The sequence below is a fragment of the Nasonia vitripennis genome (assembly GCF_009193385.2).
Source record: "Nasonia vitripennis strain AsymCx chromosome 1 unlocalized genomic scaffold, Nvit_psr_1.1 chr1_random0003, whole genome shotgun sequence".
Taxonomy (NCBI): domain Eukaryota; kingdom Metazoa; phylum Arthropoda; class Insecta; order Hymenoptera; family Pteromalidae; genus Nasonia; species Nasonia vitripennis.
Genome location: NW_022279589.1, coordinates 2,382,297 through 2,406,618, shown reverse-complemented (window position 1 = coordinate 2,406,618; position 24,322 = coordinate 2,382,297). Strand labels below are relative to the sequence as shown.

General features: G+C 27.9%; 2 protein-coding genes across 13 annotated transcripts in view; both read left to right on the top strand.

Moving 5' to 3' along the window:
- Nucleotides 1-24,322, top strand: part of LOC100678131 (carcinine transporter) — a 440,470-nt gene that overhangs the window by 355,109 nt on the left and 61,039 nt on the right. The window lies entirely within an intron of this gene.
- On the top strand, nucleotides 82-3,980 carry LOC116415686 (putative uncharacterized protein DDB_G0282133). 3 transcript variants are annotated; one of them, XM_032601251.1, is made up of 7 exons: nucleotides 82-633; nucleotides 841-971; nucleotides 1,055-1,314; nucleotides 1,403-1,880; nucleotides 2,219-2,346; nucleotides 2,607-2,823; nucleotides 2,898-3,980. In XM_032601251.1, the coding sequence occupies exons 3-7, from the start codon at nucleotides 1,132-1,134 to the stop codon at nucleotides 3,101-3,103; spliced, it is 1,212 nt and encodes a 403-aa protein (XP_032457142.1). In that variant the 5' UTR covers nucleotides 82-633; nucleotides 841-971; nucleotides 1,055-1,131; the 3' UTR covers nucleotides 3,104-3,980. The 3 variants fall into 3 exon arrangements, with proteins under 3 accessions (XP_032457142.1, XP_032457143.1, XP_031786542.1); XM_032601252.1 differs by having other exon boundaries at nucleotides 84-633; nucleotides 2,607-2,804; nucleotides 2,898-3,076; XM_031930682.2 differs by lacking the exon at nucleotides 82-633 and adding an exon at nucleotides 734-752.

Here is a 24,322-nt window from a genome sequence, read left to right as displayed (position 1 = left end):
TCCTTGCTATTCTTTTTTACGTGCGAGGGCCCTCTAAGACGTTAAATACTGAGTCTATGATCTGCACGGAATTTATATATATATTATATATATACGTATACACACACGTGCACAATGCATATATATTATTTTTAAAAAGTTTATTGCAATTTTTTAGGTGCAAAAAAAAGTAACGTGTAATATTTACTTTAAATATATGAAAAAATCTTCTTAAATATAATTGTGTGATCTGTAAACTTAAATTAAAATATTTAAATTATAAACATAAATTATCCATAAATGTACATGTATGTACATATAAATGTTTTGATAAGTGCAAAACAATTGCACTTGAGAATACTCTGCTAACATCCGTACTGAATAGAAGAATTAGTAATATGAGTAATGCAATAAAATATGCATTAGTAAAGTATCTAAAAGACAATGTAAGGCAAATCGTGAACATTGATCTTATAAGTATCAATAACAAAAATGAAGCAAGTTTCAAGCCTAAGAGTTCCACTGATTATGATCCGAAGCAAAAGTATTACGTAAAATGGTATTACTGTGGCGATGAAGGTGATGCGTGCAATGATGATGAAGAGTGCGAGCATCCATATGATTTATATTCTGTCTTCATTCTTTGTTTGGATGGTAAGTTATATAGATGATATAGATGCATACATAAAATACAATTTAACTTGGAACGCAGAGCAAAAATTAATAATCAAGTACAAATATGCAAAAGTTAACCTTGTTCAGGTTAAGTCAAGGTTAACTGTCTTACATTTATACTTAATTATTAATTTTTGATAAATATATCTTATTAGTAAATATCTCTTTATCTCATTTTTGTTGTAGCGAGCAAAGAAAATATTGAACGAGAGTTACAAAACAAAAGAAAACCTGTAGCTAATAAAAAGTATGCTTCTACATCAATTGAATCAGACGATGAAAGAAAAGTAGTTGATGAAGTCGAAAACTTGAAAGAAGTATGTGTATTTCTTCGTATTTTGTATGTTTTGAACTTTTACACGTAAATTTATCTCAAACATAATTTCTCTTTTACTTTAAGAAATCAAAGCAGAACGAATCAAAAAAAAAAAATCAGCTATAAATGATAGAAGTAAAGCAATATTAAAAAAATTTGAGATGGCTTTTACGATGCCAACTTTTTCTGATTCTTGTCAGCAAAGTAATGCAAATACGCAAAAAGATAAAAATTTAACTAGTCTGAGTACATTACCATTGAAAGAGGTCCGTGTAGATCTAGAACATATAAACATTCCTAACAAATATACACCAAAGCCAGCTAACATTAATAATACAGACAAGGTAAAATAGAATATGATGTAATATACTTGAAATTTTTATTAATTTTTTTTTAATAAATATCTTATTGCATATCATTTATAATAAATAGCAAACCAATGATGCCAAACAACAAGCAGCGTCACCTAGAAATTCAGATGCTTCTACACCACAGAGCAGTCGATCAAGTTCACCTTTGTCAGTGCAACGCACAAAATTTAATTGCAGGCGTTCTTTGAGTTTTGAAGAGTTTTTATGTAGCACATCTCAGAGAAAACAACCTCCAAGCCCACTACCTTCACAGAATGACAGAGAACCTCTGACTTTGCGATCTGAGTACGAGAATACTGACAATAATGGAAATGAAAACAGGAATAGCATAGCTGATGATAATCTTTCATTATCTTTTAATGATGACAATGATAATAGAATTGCACCTAGTAATATTGACGCTGAATTAATGCCTTCTCAAAGAAATGATGAAGCCGTTAATAACAATAATGCTAATGAAACAGCAGCTAATGGAAATAACGAGAATGATGATAATGAACATGATCAAGTTACCGATGCTGATAACAATGAAGAATTAGGTGAGAAAAGTTATTTTATAAATATTATAACTAAGTAGAAAAATTAAATGTGAGATCCAACCCGATATAATTTTTATATTTAATATTGATATATTTTCATAATTTTTTATTTTTATTGATTTCCTAATATTTATTTTGAAAATAAATACGTATTTTTTGTATGTTATTTTATATTTATGATTTGATATTATTTTAACGTTAAATAATAGATAACAGCCATATAACCTATATTTTGTTTTATTATTTGCACGGATAGTACATAAATAAATCTAAATCTAAATCAATACTTTTATTACTTCTATAATTTAATATATATCACACGAATACTTTATTTGTAGGAATTCAACGAACATACAAAAGAACAAATGAATTTATTCTAGATTGCATTTTTTACTATGAAAATGCAAGAGAAGGTGATGCATTTCAAGAAAAGCAAAAACGTTACACAGTTACTGAAAATGGAGAGGTTATATTACTTTTTATTAAAAGATGATGTACTATATGGTCAGAAGGAATATTTTGGTGTGCGTTTGTAAATCTTCATAAATGCTTATTATATTTTGTTTTAAAAACTAACCTTCTGGCCTCTATAGTGCACAATACATACTATTCCTGGATGAAAAAACATACTGAGTTTTTTATAAGGGATTATTATAACAATTATATTTTTACATTGCTTTTAATATTTTTTAAAATTCATGTTGTTTAATTTTATGTTCATTATAGATATACCTTGGTGAAAATATAAGCATCGATAGGACAGTATGGGAATTTATGCATGTAGAGAAGCCATCATACTTCATCGTAACTATTGCTAAGCAACTTTGGGGTGGACACTTGCGCTTAGCTAATAGAGCATTTGATCTAACTAACGGTGCAAAGAATATTCCAGGCAGATCTCCGGTGAAACTAGTAGAAAAAAATGTACTACGACTTCTAATTAGTGAATATTCTTCTATAAATTTGCATTATAATTAATCAATAATAAATATGTTACATTTTTAAAATTTTTTTTAGGTTTGTATTATGACTATCTTAAAAAAAACAAAAATTTCACTAACTCTGAACGTGCTGTGCACTTGAATCAAGCTATAGACCATATAAGATATGCTATTCGTAATTTAAGAGCAGCTGAAATAAAAAAAGCAATCGCCGAAGACAGGGAAGCTAAAATCAACCGTATTAAAAGAAAAAAATTGAGGTACAATTACCAAGGTCCGTAGTAGAAATGTTTTTTTTAACATTTACAACTTTCTTTTGTGAAGATTAAAAATTTTTATGATTTAAAAATGCCAAAATTATAATTGAAAAAAAGGTATGCTTATTAATATAATTTTGTTTTCTATAAAATAATAATCTGCGAATTAAGGGGACAGATACACATTAATTAGCCAAAAAATAAATGGTTACAATTTATTTTTGTATTTATCTTGAATTGTTTAAAAAATGTATTATAGAGTGGTGTATAGGGAACTTTGGAACACACTGTCGATAAAAAATAACAATTTTTATGTACACTATATACTCGGTATGGTCTACGAAGCTTAAAATCCATACATTTTATTTGATTCTGTTATCGCATACTAACTAATCATTTTTATTAAATGTTTATCATTTTTTATAACTTTTTATAATTTTTATATTTGTCAAGCCTTTGTTTTTGCTAGATTATACAACTTATTTAAATGAAATTAATTATTCCCTTTAACACTTAGCATTTTAGTAAGTCTGCGGTAGCTAAAACAATTCAATTTATTGATTTTACCCTCAGAATACATGTACCTTGTATATGGTATCTATAAAAATTGTTATTTGCTGTTTGCAACGTTTCTAAGTTTTGTATCACTTTTTAATACATATTTTAATCAATTTTTGATACTTTAAAATATAGCTGTCCCTATGAGATTTAATAAAAAAGATTAAACTGAACTGTAATATTAATTTTATTTACGTTTAACGTAACCACAAGTCTGATCAAAGTAATAAGTATAGATGTAGGGTACGACTAAAAAAAATATATTTTTTGTATTCTTGCTGTTGAAAAATAGTATTTTCGTTAAATGATGTATAAATATCAATAAAGATATATTTTAATACAAACTTGTGTATTTCTATTTCAATTATAATAAGTAATAACATTTTTACTAATTATTAATTAAAAATGATTTTTTTAATAATAATTTAAAATGCAATTTTTTTTGAAATAATTTTTCAGTATATCACGCGATTATCACGTGATAAATTGGTTGAAAATATCACGCGAGTATAATGCGATTATCACGTGACTATCACGTGATTATCGCGTGATTATCACGTGACTTTTCAGTAGGGTAGGCTAGGCGTAGTCTAGAATATAGTATATTCAATATAATAGTGAATTTGAGCGCAAACAGTTCGTTTAAAAAAGTATGAATTGTATATGAGTTTTTTTAAGAAATTTAGGCTAGGCGTAGAGGAGCATATAGTATATTCAGTATATATAGTGAGTGTAACTGCAAAAAGTTCGTTTAGAAAAGTTTGAAGTGTAATATAAGGTTTTTTAAGAAATTTAGGCTAGGAGTAGTGGAGCGTATAGTATATTCAGTATATATAGTGAGTCTAAGTGCAAAAAGTTCGTTTAAAAAAGTATGAATTGTATATCAGGTTTTTTAAGAAATCTAGGCTAGGCGTAGTGGAGCATATAGTATATTCAGTATATATAGTGAGCGTAAGTGCAAAAAGTTCGATAAAAAAAGTATGAATTGTAATATGAGGTTTTTTAAGGAATTTAGGCTAGGAGTAGTGGAGCGTATAGTATATTCAGTATAAATAGTGAGTGTAAGTGCAAAAAGTTCGTTTAGAAAAGTATGAAGTGTAATATGAGGTTTTTTAAGAAATTTAGGCTAGGCGTAGTCTAGAATATAGTATATTCAATATAATAGTGAATTTGAGCGCAAACAGTTCGTTTAAAAAAGTATGAATTGTATATGAGTTTTTTTAAGAAATTTAGGCTAGGCGTAGTGGAGCATATAGTATATTCAGTATATATAGTGAGTGTAACTGCAAAAAGTTCGTTTAGAAAAGTTTGAAGTGTAATATAAGGTTTTTTAAGAAATTTAGGCTAGGAGTAGTGCAGCCTATAGTATATTCAGTATATATAGTGAGTCTAAGTGCAAAAAGTTGGTTTAAAAAAGTATGAATTGTATATCAGGTTTTTTAAGAAATCTAGGCTAGGCGTAGTGGAGCATATAGTATATTCAGTATATATAGTGAGCGTAAGTGCAAAAAGTTCGATAAAAAAAGTATGAATTGTAATATGAGGTTTTTTAAGGAATTTAGGCTAGGAGTAGTGGAGCGTATAGTATATTCAGTATATATAGTGAGTGTAAGTGCAAAAAGTTCGATCAAAAAAGTATCAGGTTTTTTAAGAAATTTAGGCTAGGCGTAGTGTAGAATATAGTATATTCAATATATATTGTGAGTTTGAGCGCAAAAAGTTCGTATAAAAAATTATGGACTGTAATATGAGATTTTTTAAGAAATTTAGGCTCGCTGTAGTGTAGAATATAGTATATTAAATATAATAGTGAATTTAAGCGCAAAAAGTTCGTTTAAAAAAGTATGAAGTGAAATATAAAGTTTTTTAAGCAATTTAGGCTAGGCGTAGTCTAGAATATAGTATATTCAATATAATAGTGAATTTGAGCGCAAAAAGTTCGTTTAAAAAAGTATGAAGTGAAATATAAAGTTTTTTAAGCAATTTAGGCTAGGCGTGGTGTAGAATATAGTATATTGAATATATATTGTGAGTTTGAACGCGAAAAGTTCGTTTAGAAAAGTATGAAGTGTAATATGAGGTTTTTTATGAAATTTAGGCTAGGCGTAGTGGAGCATATAGTATATTCAGTATATATAGTGAGTGTAAGTGCAAAAAGTTCGTTTGCAAAAGTATGAAGTGTAATATGAGGTTTTTTAAGAAATTTAGGCTAGGCGTAGTCTAGAATATAGTATATTCAATATAATAGTGAATTTGAGCGCATAAAGTTCGTTTAAAAAAGTATGAAGTGAAATATAAAGTTTTTTAAGCAATTTAGGCTAGGCGTGGTGTAGAATATAGTATATTCAATATATATTGTGAGTTTGAACGCGAAAAGTTCGTTTAGAAAAGTATGAAGTGTAATATGAGGTTTTCTAAGAAATTTAGGATAGGAGTAGTGTAGTATATAGTATATTAAATATAATAGTGAGTTTGAGCGCAAAAAGTTCGTTTAAAAAAGTATGAACTATAATATCAGGTTTTTTAAGAAATTTAGCCTAAGCGTAGTGTAGAATATAGTATATTCAATATATATTGTGAGTTTGAACGCGAAAAGTTCGTATAAAAAAGTATGAACTATAATATCAGGTTTTTTAAGAAATTGAGGCTAGGCGTAGTGTAGAATATAGTATATTCAATATATATTGTGAGTTTGAGCGCAAAAAGTTCGTATAAAAAATTTTTCAGTATATCACGCGATTATCACGTGATAAATTGGTTGAAAATATCACGCGAGTATAATGCGATTATCACGTGACTATCACGTGATTATCGCGTGATTATCACGTGACTTTTCAGTAGGGTAGGCTAGGCGTAGTCTAGAATATAGTATATTCAATATAATAGTGAATTTGAGCGCAAACAGTTCGTTTAAAAAAGTATGAATTGTATATGAGTTTTTTTAAGAAATTTAGGCTAGGCGTAGAGGAGCATATAGTATATTCAGTATATATAGTGAGTGTAACTGCAAAAAGTTCGTTTAGAAAAGTTTGAAGTGTAATATAAGGTTTTTTAAGAAATTTAGGCTAGGAGTAGTGGAGCGTATAGTATATTCAGTATATATAGTGAGTCTAAGTGCAAAAAGTTCGTTTAAAAAAGTATGAATTGTATATCAGGTTTTTTAAGAAATCTAGGCTAGGCGTAGTGGAGCATATAGTATATTCAGTATATATAGTGAGCGTAAGTGCAAAAAGTTCGATAAAAAAAGTATGAATTGTAATATGAGGTTTTTTAAGGAATTTAGGCTAGGAGTAGTGGAGCGTATAGTATATTCAGTATAAATAGTGAGTGTAAGTGCAAAAAGTTCGTTTAGAAAAGTATGAAGTGTAATATGAGGTTTTTTAAGAAATTTAGGCTAGGCGTAGTCTAGAATATAGTATATTCAATATAATAGTGAATTTGAGCGCAAACAGTTCGTTTAAAAAAGTATGAATTGTATATGAGTTTTTTTAAGAAATTTAGGCTAGGCGTAGTGGAGCATATAGTATATTCAGTATATATAGTGAGTGTAACTGCAAAAAGTTCGTTTAGAAAAGTTTGAAGTGTAATATAAGGTTTTTTAAGAAATTTAGGCTAGGAGTAGTGCAGCCTATAGTATATTCAGTATATATAGTGAGTCTAAGTGCAAAAAGTTGGTTTAAAAAAGTATGAATTGTATATCAGGTTTTTTAAGAAATCTAGGCTAGGCGTAGTGGAGCATATAGTATATTCAGTATATATAGTGAGCGTAAGTGCAAAAAGTTCGATAAAAAAAGTATGAATTGTAATATGAGGTTTTTTAAGGAATTTAGGCTAGGAGTAGTGGAGCGTATAGTATATTCAGTATATATAGTGAGTGTAAGTGCAAAAAGTTCGATCAAAAAAGTATCAGGTTTTTTAAGAAATTTAGGCTAGGCGTAGTGTAGAATATAGTATATTCAATATATATTGTGAGTTTGAGCGCAAAAAGTTCGTATAAAAAATTATGGACTGTAATATGAGATTTTTTAAGAAATTTAGGCTCGCTGTAGTGTAGAATATAGTATATTAAATATAATAGTGAATTTAAGCGCAAAAAGTTCGTTTAAAAAAGTATGAAGTGAAATATAAAGTTTTTTAAGCAATTTAGGCTAGGCGTAGTCTAGAATATAGTATATTCAATATAATAGTGAATTTGAGCGCAAAAAGTTCGTTTAAAAAAGTATGAAGTGAAATATAAAGTTTTTTAAGCAATTTAGGCTAGGCGTGGTGTAGAATATAGTATATTGAATATATATTGTGAGTTTGAACGCGAAAAGTTCGTTTAGAAAAGTATGAAGTGTAATATGAGGTTTTTTATGAAATTTAGGCTAGGCGTAGTGGAGCATATAGTATATTCAGTATATATAGTGAGTGTAAGTGCAAAAAGTTCGTTTGCAAAAGTATGAAGTGTAATATGAGGTTTTTTAAGAAATTTAGGCTAGGCGTAGTCTAGAATATAGTATATTCAATATAATAGTGAATTTGAGCGCATAAAGTTCGTTTAAAAAAGTATGAAGTGAAATATAAAGTTTTTTAAGCAATTTAGGCTAGGCGTGGTGTAGAATATAGTATATTCAATATATATTGTGAGTTTGAACGCGAAAAGTTCGTTTAGAAAAGTATGAAGTGTAATATGAGGTTTTCTAAGAAATTTAGGATAGGAGTAGTGTAGTATATAGTATATTAAATATAATAGTGAGTTTGAGCGCAAAAAGTTCGTTTAAAAAAGTATGAACTATAATATCAGGTTTTTTAAGAAATTTAGCCTAAGCGTAGTGTAGAATATAGTATATTCAATATATATTGTGAGTTTGAACGCGAAAAGTTCGTATAAAAAAGTATGAACTATAATATCAGGTTTTTTAAGAAATTGAGGCTAGGCGTAGTGTAGAATATAGTATATTCAATATATATTGTGAGTTTGAGCGCAAAAAGTTCGTATAAAAAATTATGGACTGTAATATGAGATTTTTTAAGAAATTTAGGCTCGCTGTAGTGTAGAATATAGTATATTCAATATAATAGTGAATTTGAGCGCATAAAGTTCGTTTAAAAAAGTATGAAGTGAAATATAAAGTTTTTTAAGCAATTTAGGCTAGGCGTGGTGTAGAATATAGTATATTCAATATATATTGTGAGTTTGAACGCGAAAAGTTCGTTTAGAAAAGTATGAAGTGTAATATGAGGTGTTCTAAGAAATTTAGGATAGGTGTAGTGTAGAATATAGACTATTAAATATAATAGTGAGTTTGAGCGCAAAAAGTTCGTTTAAAAAAGTATGAACTATAATATCAGGTTTTTTAAGAAATTTAGCCTAAGCGTAGTGTAGAATATAGTATATTCAATATATATTGTGAGTTTGAACGCGAAAAGTTCGTATAAAAAAGTATGAACTATAATATCAGGTTTTTTAAGAAATTGAGGCTAGGCGTAGTGTAGAATATAGTATATTCAATATATATTGTGAGTTTGAGCGCAAAAAGTTCGTATAAAAAATTATGGACTGTAATATGAGATTTTTTAAGAAATTTAGGCTCGCTGTAGTGTAGAATATAGTATATTCAATATAATAGTGAATTTAAGCGCAAAAAGTTCGTTTAAAAAAGTATGAACTATAATATCAGGTTTTTTAAGAAATTTAGGCTAGGCGTAGTGTAGAGTATAGTATATAAAATATAATAATGAGTTTGAGCGCAAAAAGTTCGTTTAAAAAAGTATGAAGTGTAATATCATGTTTTTTAAGCAATTTAGGCTAGGCGTGGTGTAGAATATCGTATATTCAATATATATTGTGAGTTTGAACGCGAAAAGTTCGTTTAGAAAAGTATGAAGTGTATTATGAGGTTTTCTAAGAAATTTAGGATAGGTGTAGTGTAGTATATAGTATATTAAATATAATAGTGAGTTTGAGCGCAAAAAGTTCGTTTAAAAAAGTATGATCTATAATATCATGTTTTTTAAAGAAATTTAGGCTAGGCGTAGTGTAGAATATAATATATTCAATATATATATAGTGAGTTTGACCGCGAAAGTTGGTTGAAAAAAGTATGAAATATAATATAAGGTTTTTTAAGAAATTTAGGCTAGGCGTAGTGTAGAATATAATATAAGGTTTTTTAAAAAATTTAGGCTAGGTGTAGTGTAGAATATAGTATATTCAATATATATTGTGAGTTTGAACGCGAAAAGTTGGTTTAGAAAAGTATAAAGTGTAATATTAGGTTTTTTAAGAAATTTATGCTAGGAAGAGTGTAGAATATAGTATATTCAATATATATAGTGAGTTTGACCGCGAAAGTTGGTTGAAAAAAGTATGAAATATAATATAAGGTTTTTTAAGAAATTTAGGCTAGGCGTAGTGTAGAATATAGTATATTCAATATAATAGTGAATTTGAGCGCAAAAAGTTCGTTTAAAAAGTATGAAGTGAAATATAAAGTTTTTTAAGCAATTTAGGCTAGGCGTGGTGTAGAATATAGTATATTCAATATATATTGTGAGTTTGAACGCGAAAAGTTCGTTTAGAAAAGTATGAAGTGTAATATGAGGTTTTCTAAGAAATTTAGGATAGGTGTAATGTAGTATATAGTATATTAAATATAATAGTGAGTTTGAGCGCGAAAAGTTCGTTTAAAAAAGTATGAACTATAATATCAGGTTTTTTAAGAAATTTAGGCTAGGCGTAGTGTAGAATATAGTATATTCAATATTTATTGTGAGTTTGAGCGCAAAAAGTTCGTATAAAACATTATGGACTGTAATATGAGAATTTTTAAGAAATTTAGGCTAGGCGTAGTGTAGAATATAGTATATAAAATATAATAGTGAATTTGAGCGCAAACAGTTCGTTTAAAAAAGTATGAATTGTATATGAGTTTTTTTAAGAAATTTAGGCTAGGCGTAGTGGAGCATATAGTATATTCAGTATAAATAGTGAGTGTAAGTGCAAAAAGTTCGTTTAGAAAAGTATGAAGTGTAATATGAGGTTTTTTAAGAAATTTAGGCTAGGCGTAGTCTAGAATATAGTATATTCAATATAATAGTGAATTTGAGCGCAAACAGTTCGTTTAAAAAAGTATGAATTGTATATGAGTTTTTTTAAGAAATTTAGGCTAGGCGTAGTGGAGCATATAGTATATTCAGTATATATAGTGAGTGTAACTGCAAAAAGTTCGTTTAGAAAAGTTTGAAGTGTAATATAAGGTTTTTTAAGAAATTTAGGCTAGGAGTAGTGGAGCCTATAGTATATTCAGTATATATAGTGAGTCTAAGTGCAAAAAGTTGGTTTAAAAAAGTATGAATTGTATATCAGGTTTTTTAAGAAATCTAGGCTAGGCGTAGTGGAGCATATAGTATATTCAGTATATATAGTGAGCGTAAGTGCAAAAAGTTCGATAAAAAAAGTATGAATTGTAATATGAGGTTTTTTAAGGAATTTAGGCTAGGAGTAGTGGAGCGTATAGTATATTCAGTATATATAGTGAGTGTAAGTGCAAAAAGTTCGATCAAAAAAGTATCAGGTTTTTTAAGAAATTTAGGCTAGGCGTAGTGTAGAATATAGTATATTCAATATATATTGTGAGTTTGAGCGCAAAAAGTTCGTATAAAAAATTATGGACTGTAATATGAGATTTTTTAAGAAATTTAGGCTCGCTGTAGTGTAGAATATAGTATATTAAATATAATAGTGAATTTAAGCGCAAAAAGTTCGTTTAAAAAAGTATGAAGTGAAATATAAAGTTTTTTAAGCAATTTAGGCTAGGCGTAGTCTAGAATATAGTATATTCAATATAATAGTGAATTTGAGCGCAAAAAGTTCGTTTAAAAAAGTATGAAGTGAAATATAAAGTTTTTTAAGCAATTTAGGCTAGGCGTGGTGTAGAATATAGTATATTGAATATATATTGTGAGTTTGAACGCGAAAAGTTCGTTTAGAAAAGTATGAAGTGTAATATGAGGTTTTTTATGAAATTTAGGCTAGGCGTAGTGGAGCATATAGTATATTCAGTATATATAGTGAGTGTAAGTGCAAAAAGTTCGTTTGCAAAAGTATGAAGTGTAATATGAGGTTTTTTAAGAAATTTAGGCTAGGCGTAGTCTAGAATATAGTATATTCAATATAATAGTGAATTTGAGCGCATAAAGTTCGTTTAAAAAAGTATGAAGTGAAATATAAAGTTTTTTAAGCAATTTAGGCTAGGCGTGGTGTAGAATATAGTATATTCAATATATATTGTGAGTTTGAACGCGAAAAGTTCGTTTAGAAAAGTATGAAGTGTAATATGAGGTTTTCTAAGAAATTTAGGATAGGAGTAGTGTAGTATATAGTATATTAAATATAATAGTGAGTTTGAGCGCAAAAAGTTCGTTTAAAAAAGTATGAACTATAATATCAGGTTTTTTAAGAAATTTAGCCTAAGCGTAGTGTAGAATATAGTATATTCAATATATATTGTGAGTTTGAACGCGAAAAGTTCGTATAAAAAAGTATGAACTATAATATCAGGTTTTTTAAGAAATTGAGGCTAGGCGTAGTGTAGAATATAGTATATTCAATATATATTGTGAGTTTGAGCGCAAAAAGTTCGTATAAAAAATTATGGACTGTAATATGAGATTTTTTAAGAAATTTAGGCTCGCTGTAGTGTAGAATATAGTATATTCAATATAATAGTGAATTTGAGCGCATAAAGTTCGTTTAAAAAAGTATGAAGTGAAATATAAAGTTTTTTAAGCAATTTAGGCTAGGCGTGGTGTAGAATATAGTATATTCAATATATATTGTGAGTTTGAACGCGAAAAGTTCGTTTAGAAAAGTATGAAGTGTAATATGAGGTGTTCTAAGAAATTTAGGATAGGTGTAGTGTAGAATATAGACTATTAAATATAATAGTGAGTTTGAGCGCAAAAAGTTCGTTTAAAAAAGTATGAACTATAATATCAGGTTTTTTAAGAAATTTAGCCTAAGCGTAGTGTAGAATATAGTATATTCAATATATATTGTGAGTTTGAACGCGAAAAGTTCGTATAAAAAAGTATGAACTATAATATCAGGTTTTTTAAGAAATTGAGGCTAGGCGTAGTGTAGAATATAGTATATTCAATATATATTGTGAGTTTGAGCGCAAAAAGTTCGTATAAAAAATTATGGACTGTAATATGAGATTTTTTAAGAAATTTAGGCTCGCTGTAGTGTAGAATATAGTATATTCAATATAATAGTGAATTTAAGCGCAAAAAGTTCGTTTAAAAAAGTATGAACTATAATATCAGGTTTTTTAAGAAATTTAGGCTAGGCGTAGTGTAGAGTATAGTATATAAAATATAATAATGAGTTTGAGCGCAAAAAGTTCGTTTAAAAAAGTATGAAGTGTAATATCATGTTTTTTAAGCAATTTAGGCTAGGCGTGGTGTAGAATATCGTATATTCAATATATATTGTGAGTTTGAACGCGAAAAGTTCGTTTAGAAAAGTATGAAGTGTATTATGAGGTTTTCTAAGAAATTTAGGATAGGTGTAGTGTAGTATATAGTATATTAAATATAATAGTGAGTTTGAGCGCAAAAAGTTCGTTTAAAAAAGTATGATCTATAATATCATGTTTTTTAAAGAAATTTAGGCTAGGCGTAGTGTAGAATATAATATATTCAATATATATATAGTGAGTTTGACCGCGAAAGTTGGTTGAAAAAAGTATGAAATATAATATAAGGTTTTTTAAGAAATTTAGGCTAGGCGTAGTGTAGAATATAATATAAGGTTTTTTAAAAAATTTAGGCTAGGTGTAGTGTAGAATATAGTATATTCAATATATATTGTGAGTTTGAACGCGAAAAGTTGGTTTAGAAAAGTATAAAGTGTAATATTAGGTTTTTTAAGAAATTTATGCTAGGAAGAGTGTAGAATATAGTATATTCAATATATATAGTGAGTTTGACCGCGAAAGTTGGTTGAAAAAAGTATGAAATATAATATAAGGTTTTTTAAGAAATTTAGGCTAGGCGTAGTGTAGAATATAGTATATTCAATATAATAGTGAATTTGAGCGCAAAAAGTTCGTTTAAAAAGTATGAAGTGAAATATAAAGTTTTTTAAGCAATTTAGGCTAGGCGTGGTGTAGAATATAGTATATTCAATATATATTGTGAGTTTGAACGCGAAAAGTTCGTTTAGAAAAGTATGAAGTGTAATATGAGGTTTTCTAAGAAATTTAGGATAGGTGTAATGTAGTATATAGTATATTAAATATAATAGTGAGTTTGAGCGCGAAAAGTTCGTTTAAAAAAGTATGAACTATAATATCAGGTTTTTTAAGAAATTTAGGCTAGGCGTAGTGTAGAATATAGTATATTCAATATTTATTGTGAGTTTGAGCGCAAAAAGTTCGTATAAAACATTATGGACTGTAATATGAGAATTTTTAAGAAATTTAGGCTAGGCGTAGTGTAGAATATAGTATATAAAATATAATAATGAGTTTGAGCGCAAATAGTTCGTTTAAAAAAGTATGAAGTGTAATATAAAGTTTTTTAAGAAATTTAGGCTAGGCGTAGCGTAGAATATAGTATATTCAATATATATTGTGAGTTTGAATGCGAAAAGATCGTTTAGAAAAGTATGAAGTGTAATATGAGGTTTTCTAAGAAATTTAGGATAGGTGTAGTGTAGAATATAGACTATTAAATATAATAGTGAGTTTGAGCGCAAAAAGATCGTTTAAAAAAGGATGAACTATAATATCAGGGTTTTTAAGAAATTTAGGCTAGGCGTTGTGTAGAATATAGTATATTCAATATATATTGTGAGTTTGAACGCGAAAAGTTCGTTTAGAAAAGTATGAAGTGTAATATGAGGTTTTTTAAGAAATTTATGCTAGGTAGAGTGTAGAATATAATATATTCAATATATATATAGTGAGTTTGACCGCGAAAGTTGGTTGAAAAAAGTATGAAATATAATATAAGGTTTTTTAAGAAATTTAGGCTAGACGTAGTGTAGAATATAATATATTCAATATATATAGTGAGTTTCAGCGCCAAAAGTTCGTTTAAAAAAGTATGAATTGTAATATGAGGTTTTTTAAGAAATTTAGGCTAGGCGTAGTGGAGCATATAGTATATTCAATATATATAGTGAGTTTGAACGCGAAAAGTTCGTATAAAAAAGTATGAACTATAATATCAGGTTTTTTAAGAAATTGAGGCTAGGCGTAGTGTAGAATATAGTATATTCAATATATATTGTGAGTTTGAGCGCAAAAAGTTCGTATAAAAAATTATGGACTGTAATATGAGATTTTTTAAGAAATTTAGGCTCGCTGTAGTGTAGAATATAGTATATTCAATATAATAGTGAATTTAAGCGCAAAAAGTTCGTTTAAAAAAGTATGAACTATAATATCAGGTTTTTTAAGAAATTTAGGCTAGGCGTAGTGTAGAGTATAGTATATAAAATATAATAATGAGTTTGAGCGCAAAAAGTTCGTTTAAAAAAGTATGAACTATAATATCAGGTTTTTTAAGAAATTTAGGCTAGGCGTAGTGTAGAGTATAGTATATAAAATATAATAATGAGTTTGAGCGCAAAAAGTTCGTTTAAAAAAGTATGAAGTGTAATATCATGTTTTTTAAGCAATTTAGGCTAGGCGTGGTGTAGAATATCGTATATTCAATATATATTGTGAGTTTGAACGCGAAAAGTTCGTTTAGAAAAGTATGAAGTGTATTATGAGGTTTTCTAAGAAATTTAGGATAGGTGTAGTGTAGTATATAGTATATTAAATATAATAGTGAGTTTGAGCGCAAAAAGTTCGTTTAAAAAAGTATGATCTATAATATCATGTTTTTTAAAGAAATTTAGGCTAGGCGTAGTGTAGAATATAATATATTCAATATATATATAGTGAGTTTGACCGCGAAAGTTGGTTGAAAAAAGTATGAAATATAATATAAGGTTTTTTAAGAAATTTAGGCTAGGCGTAGTGTAGAATATAATATAAGGTTTTTTAAAAAATTTAGGCTAGGTGTAGTGTAGAATATAGTATATTCAATATATATTGTGAGTTTGAACGCGAAAAGTTGGTTTAGAAAAGTATAAAGTGTAATATTAGGTTTTTTAAGAAATTTATGCTAGGAAGAGTGTAGAATATAGTATATTCAATATATATAGTGAGTTTGACCGCGAAAGTTGGTTGAAAAAAGTATGAAATATAATATAAGGTTTTTTAAGAAATTTAGGCTAGGCGTAGTGTAGAATATAGTATATTCAATATAATAGTGAATTTGAGCGCAAAAAGTTCGTTTAAAAAGTATGAAGTGAAATATAAAGTTTTTTAAGCAATTTAGGCTAGGCGTGGTGTAGAATATAGTATATTCAATATATATTGTGAGTTTGAACGCGAAAAGTTCGTTTAGAAAAGTATGAAGTGTAATATGAGGTATTCTAAGAAATTTAGGATAGGTGTAATGTAGTATATAGTATATTAAATATAATAGTGAGTTTGAGCGCGAAAAGTTCGTTTAAAAAAGTATGAACTATAATATCAGGTTTTTTAAGAAATTTAGGCTAGGCGTAGTGTAGAATATAGTATATTCAATATTTATTGTGAGTTTGAGCGCAAAAAGTTCGTATAAAACATTATGGACTGTAATATGAGAATTTTTAAGAAATTTAGGCTAGGCGTAGTGTAGAATATAGTATATAAAATATAATAATGAGTTTGAGCGCAAATAGTTCGTTTAAAAAAGTATGAAGTGTAATATAAAGTTTTTTAAGAAATTTAGGCTAGGCGTAGCGTAGAATATAGTATATTCAATATATATTGTGAGTTTGAATGCGAAAAGATCGTTTAGAAAAGTATGAAGTGTAATATGAGGTTTTCTAAGAAATTTAGGATAGGTGTAGTGTAGAATATAGACTATTAAATATAATAGTGAGTTTGAGCGCAAAAAGATCGTTTAAAAAAGGATGAACTATAATATCAGGGTTTTTAAGAAATTTAGGCTAGGCGTTGTGTAGAATATAGTATATTCAATATATATTGTGAGTTTGAACGCGAAAAGTTCGTTTAGAAAAGTATGAAGTGTAATATGAGGTTTTTTAAGAAATTTATGCTAGGTAGAGTGTAGAATATAATATATTCAATATATATATAGTGAGTTTGACCGCGAAAGTTGGTTGAAAAAAGTATGAAATATAATATAAGGTTTTTTAAGAAATTTAGGCTAGACGTAGTGTAGAATATAATATATTCAATATATATAGTGAGTTTCAGCGCCAAAAGTTCGTTTAAAAAAGTATGAATTGTAATATGAGGTTTTTTAAGAAATTTAGGCTAGGCGTAGTGGAGCATATAGTATATTCAATATATATAGTGAGTTTGAGCGCCAAAAGTTCGTTTAAAAAAGTATAGACTGTAATATGAGGTTTTTTAAGAAATTTAGGCTAGGTGTAGTGTAGAATATAGTATGTTCATTATATATTGTGAGTTTGAATGCGAAAAGTTCGTTTAGAAAAGTATGAAGTGTAATATGAGGTTTTCTAAGAAATTTAGGATAGGTGTAGTGTAAAATAGAGTATATTAAATATAATAGTGAGTTTGAGCGCAAAAAGTTCGTTTAAAAAAGGATGAATTGTAATATGAGGTTTTTTAAGAAATTTAGGCTAGGCGCAGTGGAGCATATAGTATATTCAATATAATAGTGTATTTGAGCGCAAAAAGTTCGATTAGAAAACTATGAAGTGTAATATAAAGTTTTTTAAGCAATTTAAGCTAGGCATGGTATAGAATATAGTATATTCAATATATATAGAGAGTTTGAGGGCAAAAAGTTGGTTAAAAAAAGTATGAAATATAATATAAGGTTTTTTAAGAAATTTAGGCTAGGCGTAGTGTAGAATATAATATAAGTATGATGTGTAATATAAGGTTTTTTAAAAAATTTAGGCTAGGTGTAGTGTAGAATATAGTATATTCAATATAATAGTGAATTTGAGCGCCAAAATTTCGTTTAAAAAAGTATGAATTGTAATATGAGGTTTTTTAAGAAATTTAGGCTAGGCGTAGTGGAGCATATAGTATATTCAATATATATTGTGAGTTTGAGCGCAAAAAGTTCGTTTAAAAAAGTATAGACTGTAATATGAGGTTTTTTAAGAAATTTAGGCTAGGTTTAGTGTAGAATATAGTATGTTCAATATATATTGTGAGTTTGAATGCGAAAAGTTCGTTTAGAAAAGTATGAACTGTAATATGAGGTTATCTAAGAAATTTAGGATAGGTGTAGTGTAAAATATAGTATCCTCTCTTTAAAAAATGATGGACTTGGTTGTGAAGCCTTTAATACGTGATTCTGATTGGTTGCTATGGTCGGTTGCCTAGGTAACAGATGAGAACCCGCACGCTTTAAATTCATAACCCTCATAACAGTCATAACCCTGGTAGAAATTTTTCAGGTGTTTAAAATAAAATGAAATGAGGTTAAATAGTATGAAATCTGAATAGCGGATTCAGAAAAAAATATATGCAATATTACCAACAAGAAATCTTGATAAATTAATCATTACCAAAAGTGTAGTATTGAAACATGTGCATTGAAAAGTGTCACCCTAACCCTATTTGAAGTAGGTAATAATGTGTGTGTGTGTGTGTGTGTGTGTATTTTATTTAGTTTTTTTTTTAATATAAGTGAGAAGTGCAATTAAAAGAATAAAAAGTATAAAGATATATTGTGTCTCCGTGCCCAAAGTCGCCCACGGTGAGGTTTAAGAAGTGAATTTAAAGAAAAGTTCAGTATCCGAGTCAGTGAATTTGAGTTTATCACTACAATGCCCTTTAAATTTTAAAATATGTAATCTAGATAATTGAACTGTTTTCATTCATATTTTCACACCAACGGCAATGTGAATTTTTTAATTTAGCGGCTCACATTTTGCTTATAGACAGTCACGCAGTAACTACTATCTCTAGCACATTGTATTTCCGGTTTCCAGTGTATTTTTACCTGGAGAAAATGATAAATATTTTGGCTTTTTTGTTAAGGCATTAATGAGAATATTTACTTTTAATAGTTGTGAGAGATTTTGAGATTTTTCCATTGCATTTAATTTGCTCTCATTTAAAAACTAATTTCTAGAGAGCTCATTTTTTGCATATATATTTCTGTTTTGGTTGTGAAAATATTTAAAGTTGAATTGACCTTAACTGAAATACTTTTGATTTCGACTTCAACACACATGATAATTATTTAGTCGTATAAGTTATTCACATCAGTGTCGGAATCGAAATAAAAAGTATTTCAGTTAAGGTTAATTGAACTTTGTATATTGTTTCATTGACATAAAATAAATCTATATGTAAAATATGTGCTCTCTAGACCCGTTAGTTTTCGAATGAGAGCAAATGCAAAAATAGAGAAATAGGCATCGATCTCAAAATCTCTCACGACTGTTAAGAGTTAAAATTCTTATTAATGTCTTGACAAGAAAGGCAAAATATTTCTCACTTTCTTCAAGTAAAAATACACTGAAAACCAAAAATACAATGTGCTAGAGATAGTATTTACTGCGTAATTGCCTATAAGCAAAATGTGACCCGCCAAATTAAAAAATTCACATGTGCCTCAATGTGAAAATATGAATGAAAACAGTTAAATTAAAATCATCTGGATTACATGTTTTTATAGGTAGCATATCAAGTATCTGTGTAAAATTTCAATTGCCTAGCTTTTTTACAATGCAAATGAATAGGGTTGTAATAATAGGCTTATACTCACTGACTCTTCTACTGAACTTTTCTTCAAATTCACTTCTCAGACCTTAACGACAACGACTTTGGGCATTGTTAATATACTTATATTTAAAGTATTACAGAATATGGTAACATATGGTAGGTAATATGGTAAAAATATTAGCAGAAATTAGTGTACCCAAAACTTATGTTGTTTTTTCTACCAGGGTTATTAGACATAGATAGAATAAGGAGCGCGCGAAGCGCGCCTTCATTCCTAGTATTAAATATAATAGTGAGTTTGAGCGCAAAAAGTTCGTTTAAAAAAGGATGAACTATAATATCAGGGTTTTTAAGAAATTTAGGCTAGGCGTTGTGTAGAATATAGTATATTCAATATATATTGTGAGTTTGAACGCGAAAAGTTCGTTTAGAAAAGTATGAAGTGTAATATGAGGTTTTTTAAGAAATTTATGCTAGGTAGAGTGTAGAATATAATATATTCAATATATATAGTGAGTTTGACCGCGAAAGTTGGTTGAAAAAAGTATGAAATATAATATAAGGTTTTTTAAGAAATTTAGGCTAGACGTAGTGTAGAATATAATATATTCAATATATATAGTGAGTTTGAACGCAAAAGTTCGTTTAGAAAAGTATGAAGTGTAATATGAGGTTTTCTAAGAAATTTAGGATAGGTGTAGTGTAGTATATAGTATATTAAATATAATAGTGAGTTTGAGCGCGAAAAGTTCGTTTAAAAAAGTATGAACTATAATATCAGGTTTTTTAAGAAATTTAGGCTAGGCGTAGTGTAGAATATAGTATATTCAATATATATTGTGAGTTTGAGCGCAAAAAGTTCGTATAAAAAATTATGGACTGTAATATGAGATTTTTTAAGAAATTTAGGCTCGCTGTAGTGTAGAATATAGTATATTCAATATAATAGTGAATTTAAGCGCAAAAAGTTCGTTTAAAAAAGTATGAACTATAATATCAGGTTTTTTAAGAAATCTAGGCTAGGCGTAGTGTAGAATATAGTATATTCAATATATATTGTGAGTGTGAGCGCAAAAAGTTCGTTTCAAAAAGTATAGACTGTAATATGAGGTATTTAAGAAATTTAGGCTCGGCGTAGTGTAGAATATAGTATATTCAATATATATTGTGAGTTTGAGCGCAAAAAGTTCGTATAAAAAAGTATGAACTATAATATCAGGTTTTTTAAGAAATTTAGGCTAGGCGTAGTGTAGAATATAGTATATAAAATATAATAATGAGTTTGAGCGCAAAAAGTTCGTTTAAAAAAGTATGAAGTGTAATATAAAGTTTTTTAAGCAATTTAGGCTAGGCGTAGTGTAGAATATAGTATATTCAATATATATTGTGCGTTTGAATGCGAAAAGATCGTTTAGAAAAGTATGAAGTGTAATATGAGGTTTTCTAAGAAATTTAGGATAGGTGTAGTGTAGAATATAGAATATTAAATATAATAGTGAGTTTGAGCGCAAAAAGTTCGTTTAAAAAAGGATGAACTATAATATCAGGGTTTTTAAGAAATTTAGGCTAGGCGTTGTGTAGAATATAGTATATTCAATATATATTGTGAGTTTGAACGCGAAAAGTTCGTTTAGAAAAGTATGAAGTGTAATATGAGGTTTTTTAAGAAATTTATGCTAGGTAGAGTGTAGAATATAATATATTCAATATATATCGTGAGTTTGACCGCGAAAGTTGGTTGAAAAAAGTATAAAATATATTATAAGGTTTTTTAAGAAATTTAGGCTCGACGTAGTGTAGAATATAATATATTCAATATATATAGTGAGTTTGAACGCAAAAGTTCGTTTAGAAAAGTATGAAGTGTAATATGAGGTTTTCTAAGAAATTTAGGATAGGTGTAGTGTAGTATATAGTATATTAAATATAATAGTGAGTTTGAGCGCGAAAAGTTCGTTTAAAAAAGTATGAACTATAATATCAGGTTTTTTAAGAAATTTAGGCTCGGCGTAGTGTAGAATATAGTATATTCAATATATATTGTGAGTTTGAGCGCAAAAAGTTCGTATAAAAAAGTATGAACTATAATATCAGGTTTTTTAAGAAATTTAGGCTAGGCGTAGTGTAGAATATAGTATATAAAATATAATAATGAGTTTGAGCGCAAAAAGTTCGTTTAAAAAAGTATGAAGTGTAATATAAAGTTTTTTAAGCAATTTAGGCTAGGCGTAGTGTAGAATATAGTATATTCAATATATATTGTGAGTTTGAGCGCAAAAAGTTCGTATAAAAAATTATGGACTGTAATATGAGATTTTTTAAGAAATTTAGGCTCGCTGTAGTGTAGAATATAGTATATTCAATATAATAGTGAATTTAAGCGCAAAAAGTTCGTTTAAAAAAGTATGAACTATAATATCAGGTTTTTTAAGAAATCTAGGCTAGGCGTAGTGTAGAATATAGTATATTCAATATATATTGTGAGTTTGAGCGCAAAAAGTTCGTTTCAAAAAGTATAGACTGTAATATGAGGTATTTAAGAAATTTAGGCTCGGCGTAGTGTAGAATATAGTATATTCAATATATATTGTGAGTTTGAGCGCAAAAAGTTCGTATAAAAAAGTATGAACTATAATATCAGGTTTTTTAAGAAATTTAGGCTAGGCGTAGTGTAGAATATAGTATATAAAATATAATAATGAGTTTGAGCGCAAAAAGTTCGTTTAAAAAAGTATGAAGTGTAATATAAAGTTTTTTAAGCAATTTAGGCTAGGCGTAGTGTAGAATATAGTATATTCAATATATATTGTGAGTTTGAATGCGAAAAGATCGTTTAGAAAAGTATGAAGTGTAATATGAGGTTTTCTAAGAAATTTAGGATAGGTGTAGTGTAGAATATAGAATATTAAATATAATAGTGAGTTTGAGCGCAAAAAGTTCGTTTAAAAAAGGATGAACTATAATATCAGGGTTTTTAAGAAATTTAGGCTAGGCGTTGTGTAGAATATAGTATATTCAATATATATTGTGAGTTTGAACGCGAAAAGTTCGTTTAGAAAAGTATGAAGTGTAATATGAGGTTTTTTAAGAAATTTATGCTAGGTAGAGTGTAGAATATAATATATTCAATATATATCGTGAGTTTGACCGCGAAAGTTGGTTGAAAAAAGTATAAAATATATTATAAGGTTTTTTAAGAAATTTAGGCTCGACGTAGTGTAGAATATAATATATTCAATATATATAGTGAGTTTGAGCGCCAAAAGTTCGTTTAAAAAAGTATGAATTGTAATATGAGGTTTTTTAAGAAAGGCTATAGCCGGGTTACTATGGTGAAATGGCCCCCTTGGAAAATGTATATATGTTATATACCATTCGATGGGGGATAAAAAAAAACTCCCATAGCCAAATTTTGAGCTCTCTGCCTAGTGCGCATGCGCAGTAACGTCGATAAACGTGTTTTTTTGATTTTATTTTTTTCTGAAGTCCCTATAGGATAAAAATTTTTTTAAAAATTCACATTGGTGTATTTTTATGTCATGAATAACTGCAATTTTTTTGGGATTACATAACCTCAAATATCGGATCTAAAAAAATTATTAAAGTTTTCAATCGATATTTTGACCCCCTTGTTTTTGAGGTGCAACTTTTTAAGTAGACTTTTTTTGTGTACTTTTTCCCGTTCTTTACGATGGCACTAACGTTTTTTCCTTAAAAATGGTGGCACAACTCGATTTGAGCCAAAAACTGATTTTTTTGCCATTTTTTCACGTTTTTAGCTGGTTATGTTACAATTTAGTTACTAAAGTGACTCCTTTTGAGTAGTTTTGCATATCTTCCCATGAAAACATAATCAAATGAAATATTTTGTTCGCTCCAAGCCGTATTTTTTATATTATCTTACGTTTTCAATGATGGTCTTATCAGAATTTGAGGTAATAAAGGGTTTCTCTCTATATATAAAAAGAATATCGCCGCTGTCAGTGTCTGCTTTTCTCTTTAACCTAAAAATGCCCTCATTTGAGTGATTTAACGCCGAAAAAGGCCATTTTTGGTACCATGTAACCCAAAACTAACCTAAAAATGTCATAATGCAAGGGTTTTCGCGCAAAAAAGCCTGTTTTTAGCTAAACATTAAATTATAAACTGTTTTAGTACTCGCATAAAGATCCGATCTTATCCTAAAACAAAAATAGCAATCAGATTTTAAATCAATAAGCTAACAAAAAAGTAATTAATAAAAATGAATTTTCAATCCTATAGATATAGATATACGTACAATGCATGTAAGGGGAACGAGTCTTTATCTATTTAACTTAACCAATTTAGGCTAATCACATAAAGTAAAATGAGAAATTAGTTAAACATAAAGTTGTTGAAACTATTAACTAAATAAAATTAAGAAGGAAAAACATTTGAATAAAATATGACAATAAACTTTTGCTAGAAACGGATTTGACGATTGATGAGTTGCATGTTTTGATGTAATGCGGTATATTAATTATACAAGTATGATTAAATTGATAAAATATAGAAAGTCTTGAACAATAATTAATTTGTTTATGTATAAAATACTGTCAAATTAATAAAAAATGCACATAAATATCTGCATATGACTATATATGATGTGATTTTTACTATAGTTAATTATTATGAGATGAGAAAAAATATTTGGTTTTACATAAAAACAATACATGAGAAATAATAAAAATGAAAAATAGAACTAATAGGATGCGAACTTATTAATTGTCAATTGACTTTTAAGTTAAAAAAATGTAAAATTAATAAAGTAAACACAAGCTAACCTATGCTTTAAACACATACGTATATGAAACATCATTAAAAACAACATTATTTATTTATTTTAAAATACACTATTATTCATGTCTAGATACAAGAACATATTTTTACAAAAA

What these genes read in the sequence shown, in the direction of transcription:
- LOC116415686 (XM_032601251.1), top strand. Translation starts at nt 1,132, where the DNA reads ATGGCTTTTACGATGCCAACTTTTTCTGATTCTTGTCAGCAAAGTAAT. An exon ending in TGATAACAATGAAGAATTAG is followed by an intron (nt 1,881 to 2,218) that starts GTGAGAAAAGTT and finishes CTTTATTTGTAG; the next exon opens with GAATTCAACGAACATACAAA. An exon ending in TGTACTACGACTTCTAATTA is followed by an intron (nt 2,824 to 2,897) that starts GTGAATATTCTT and finishes AATTTTTTTTAG; the next exon opens with GTTTGTATTATGACTATCTT.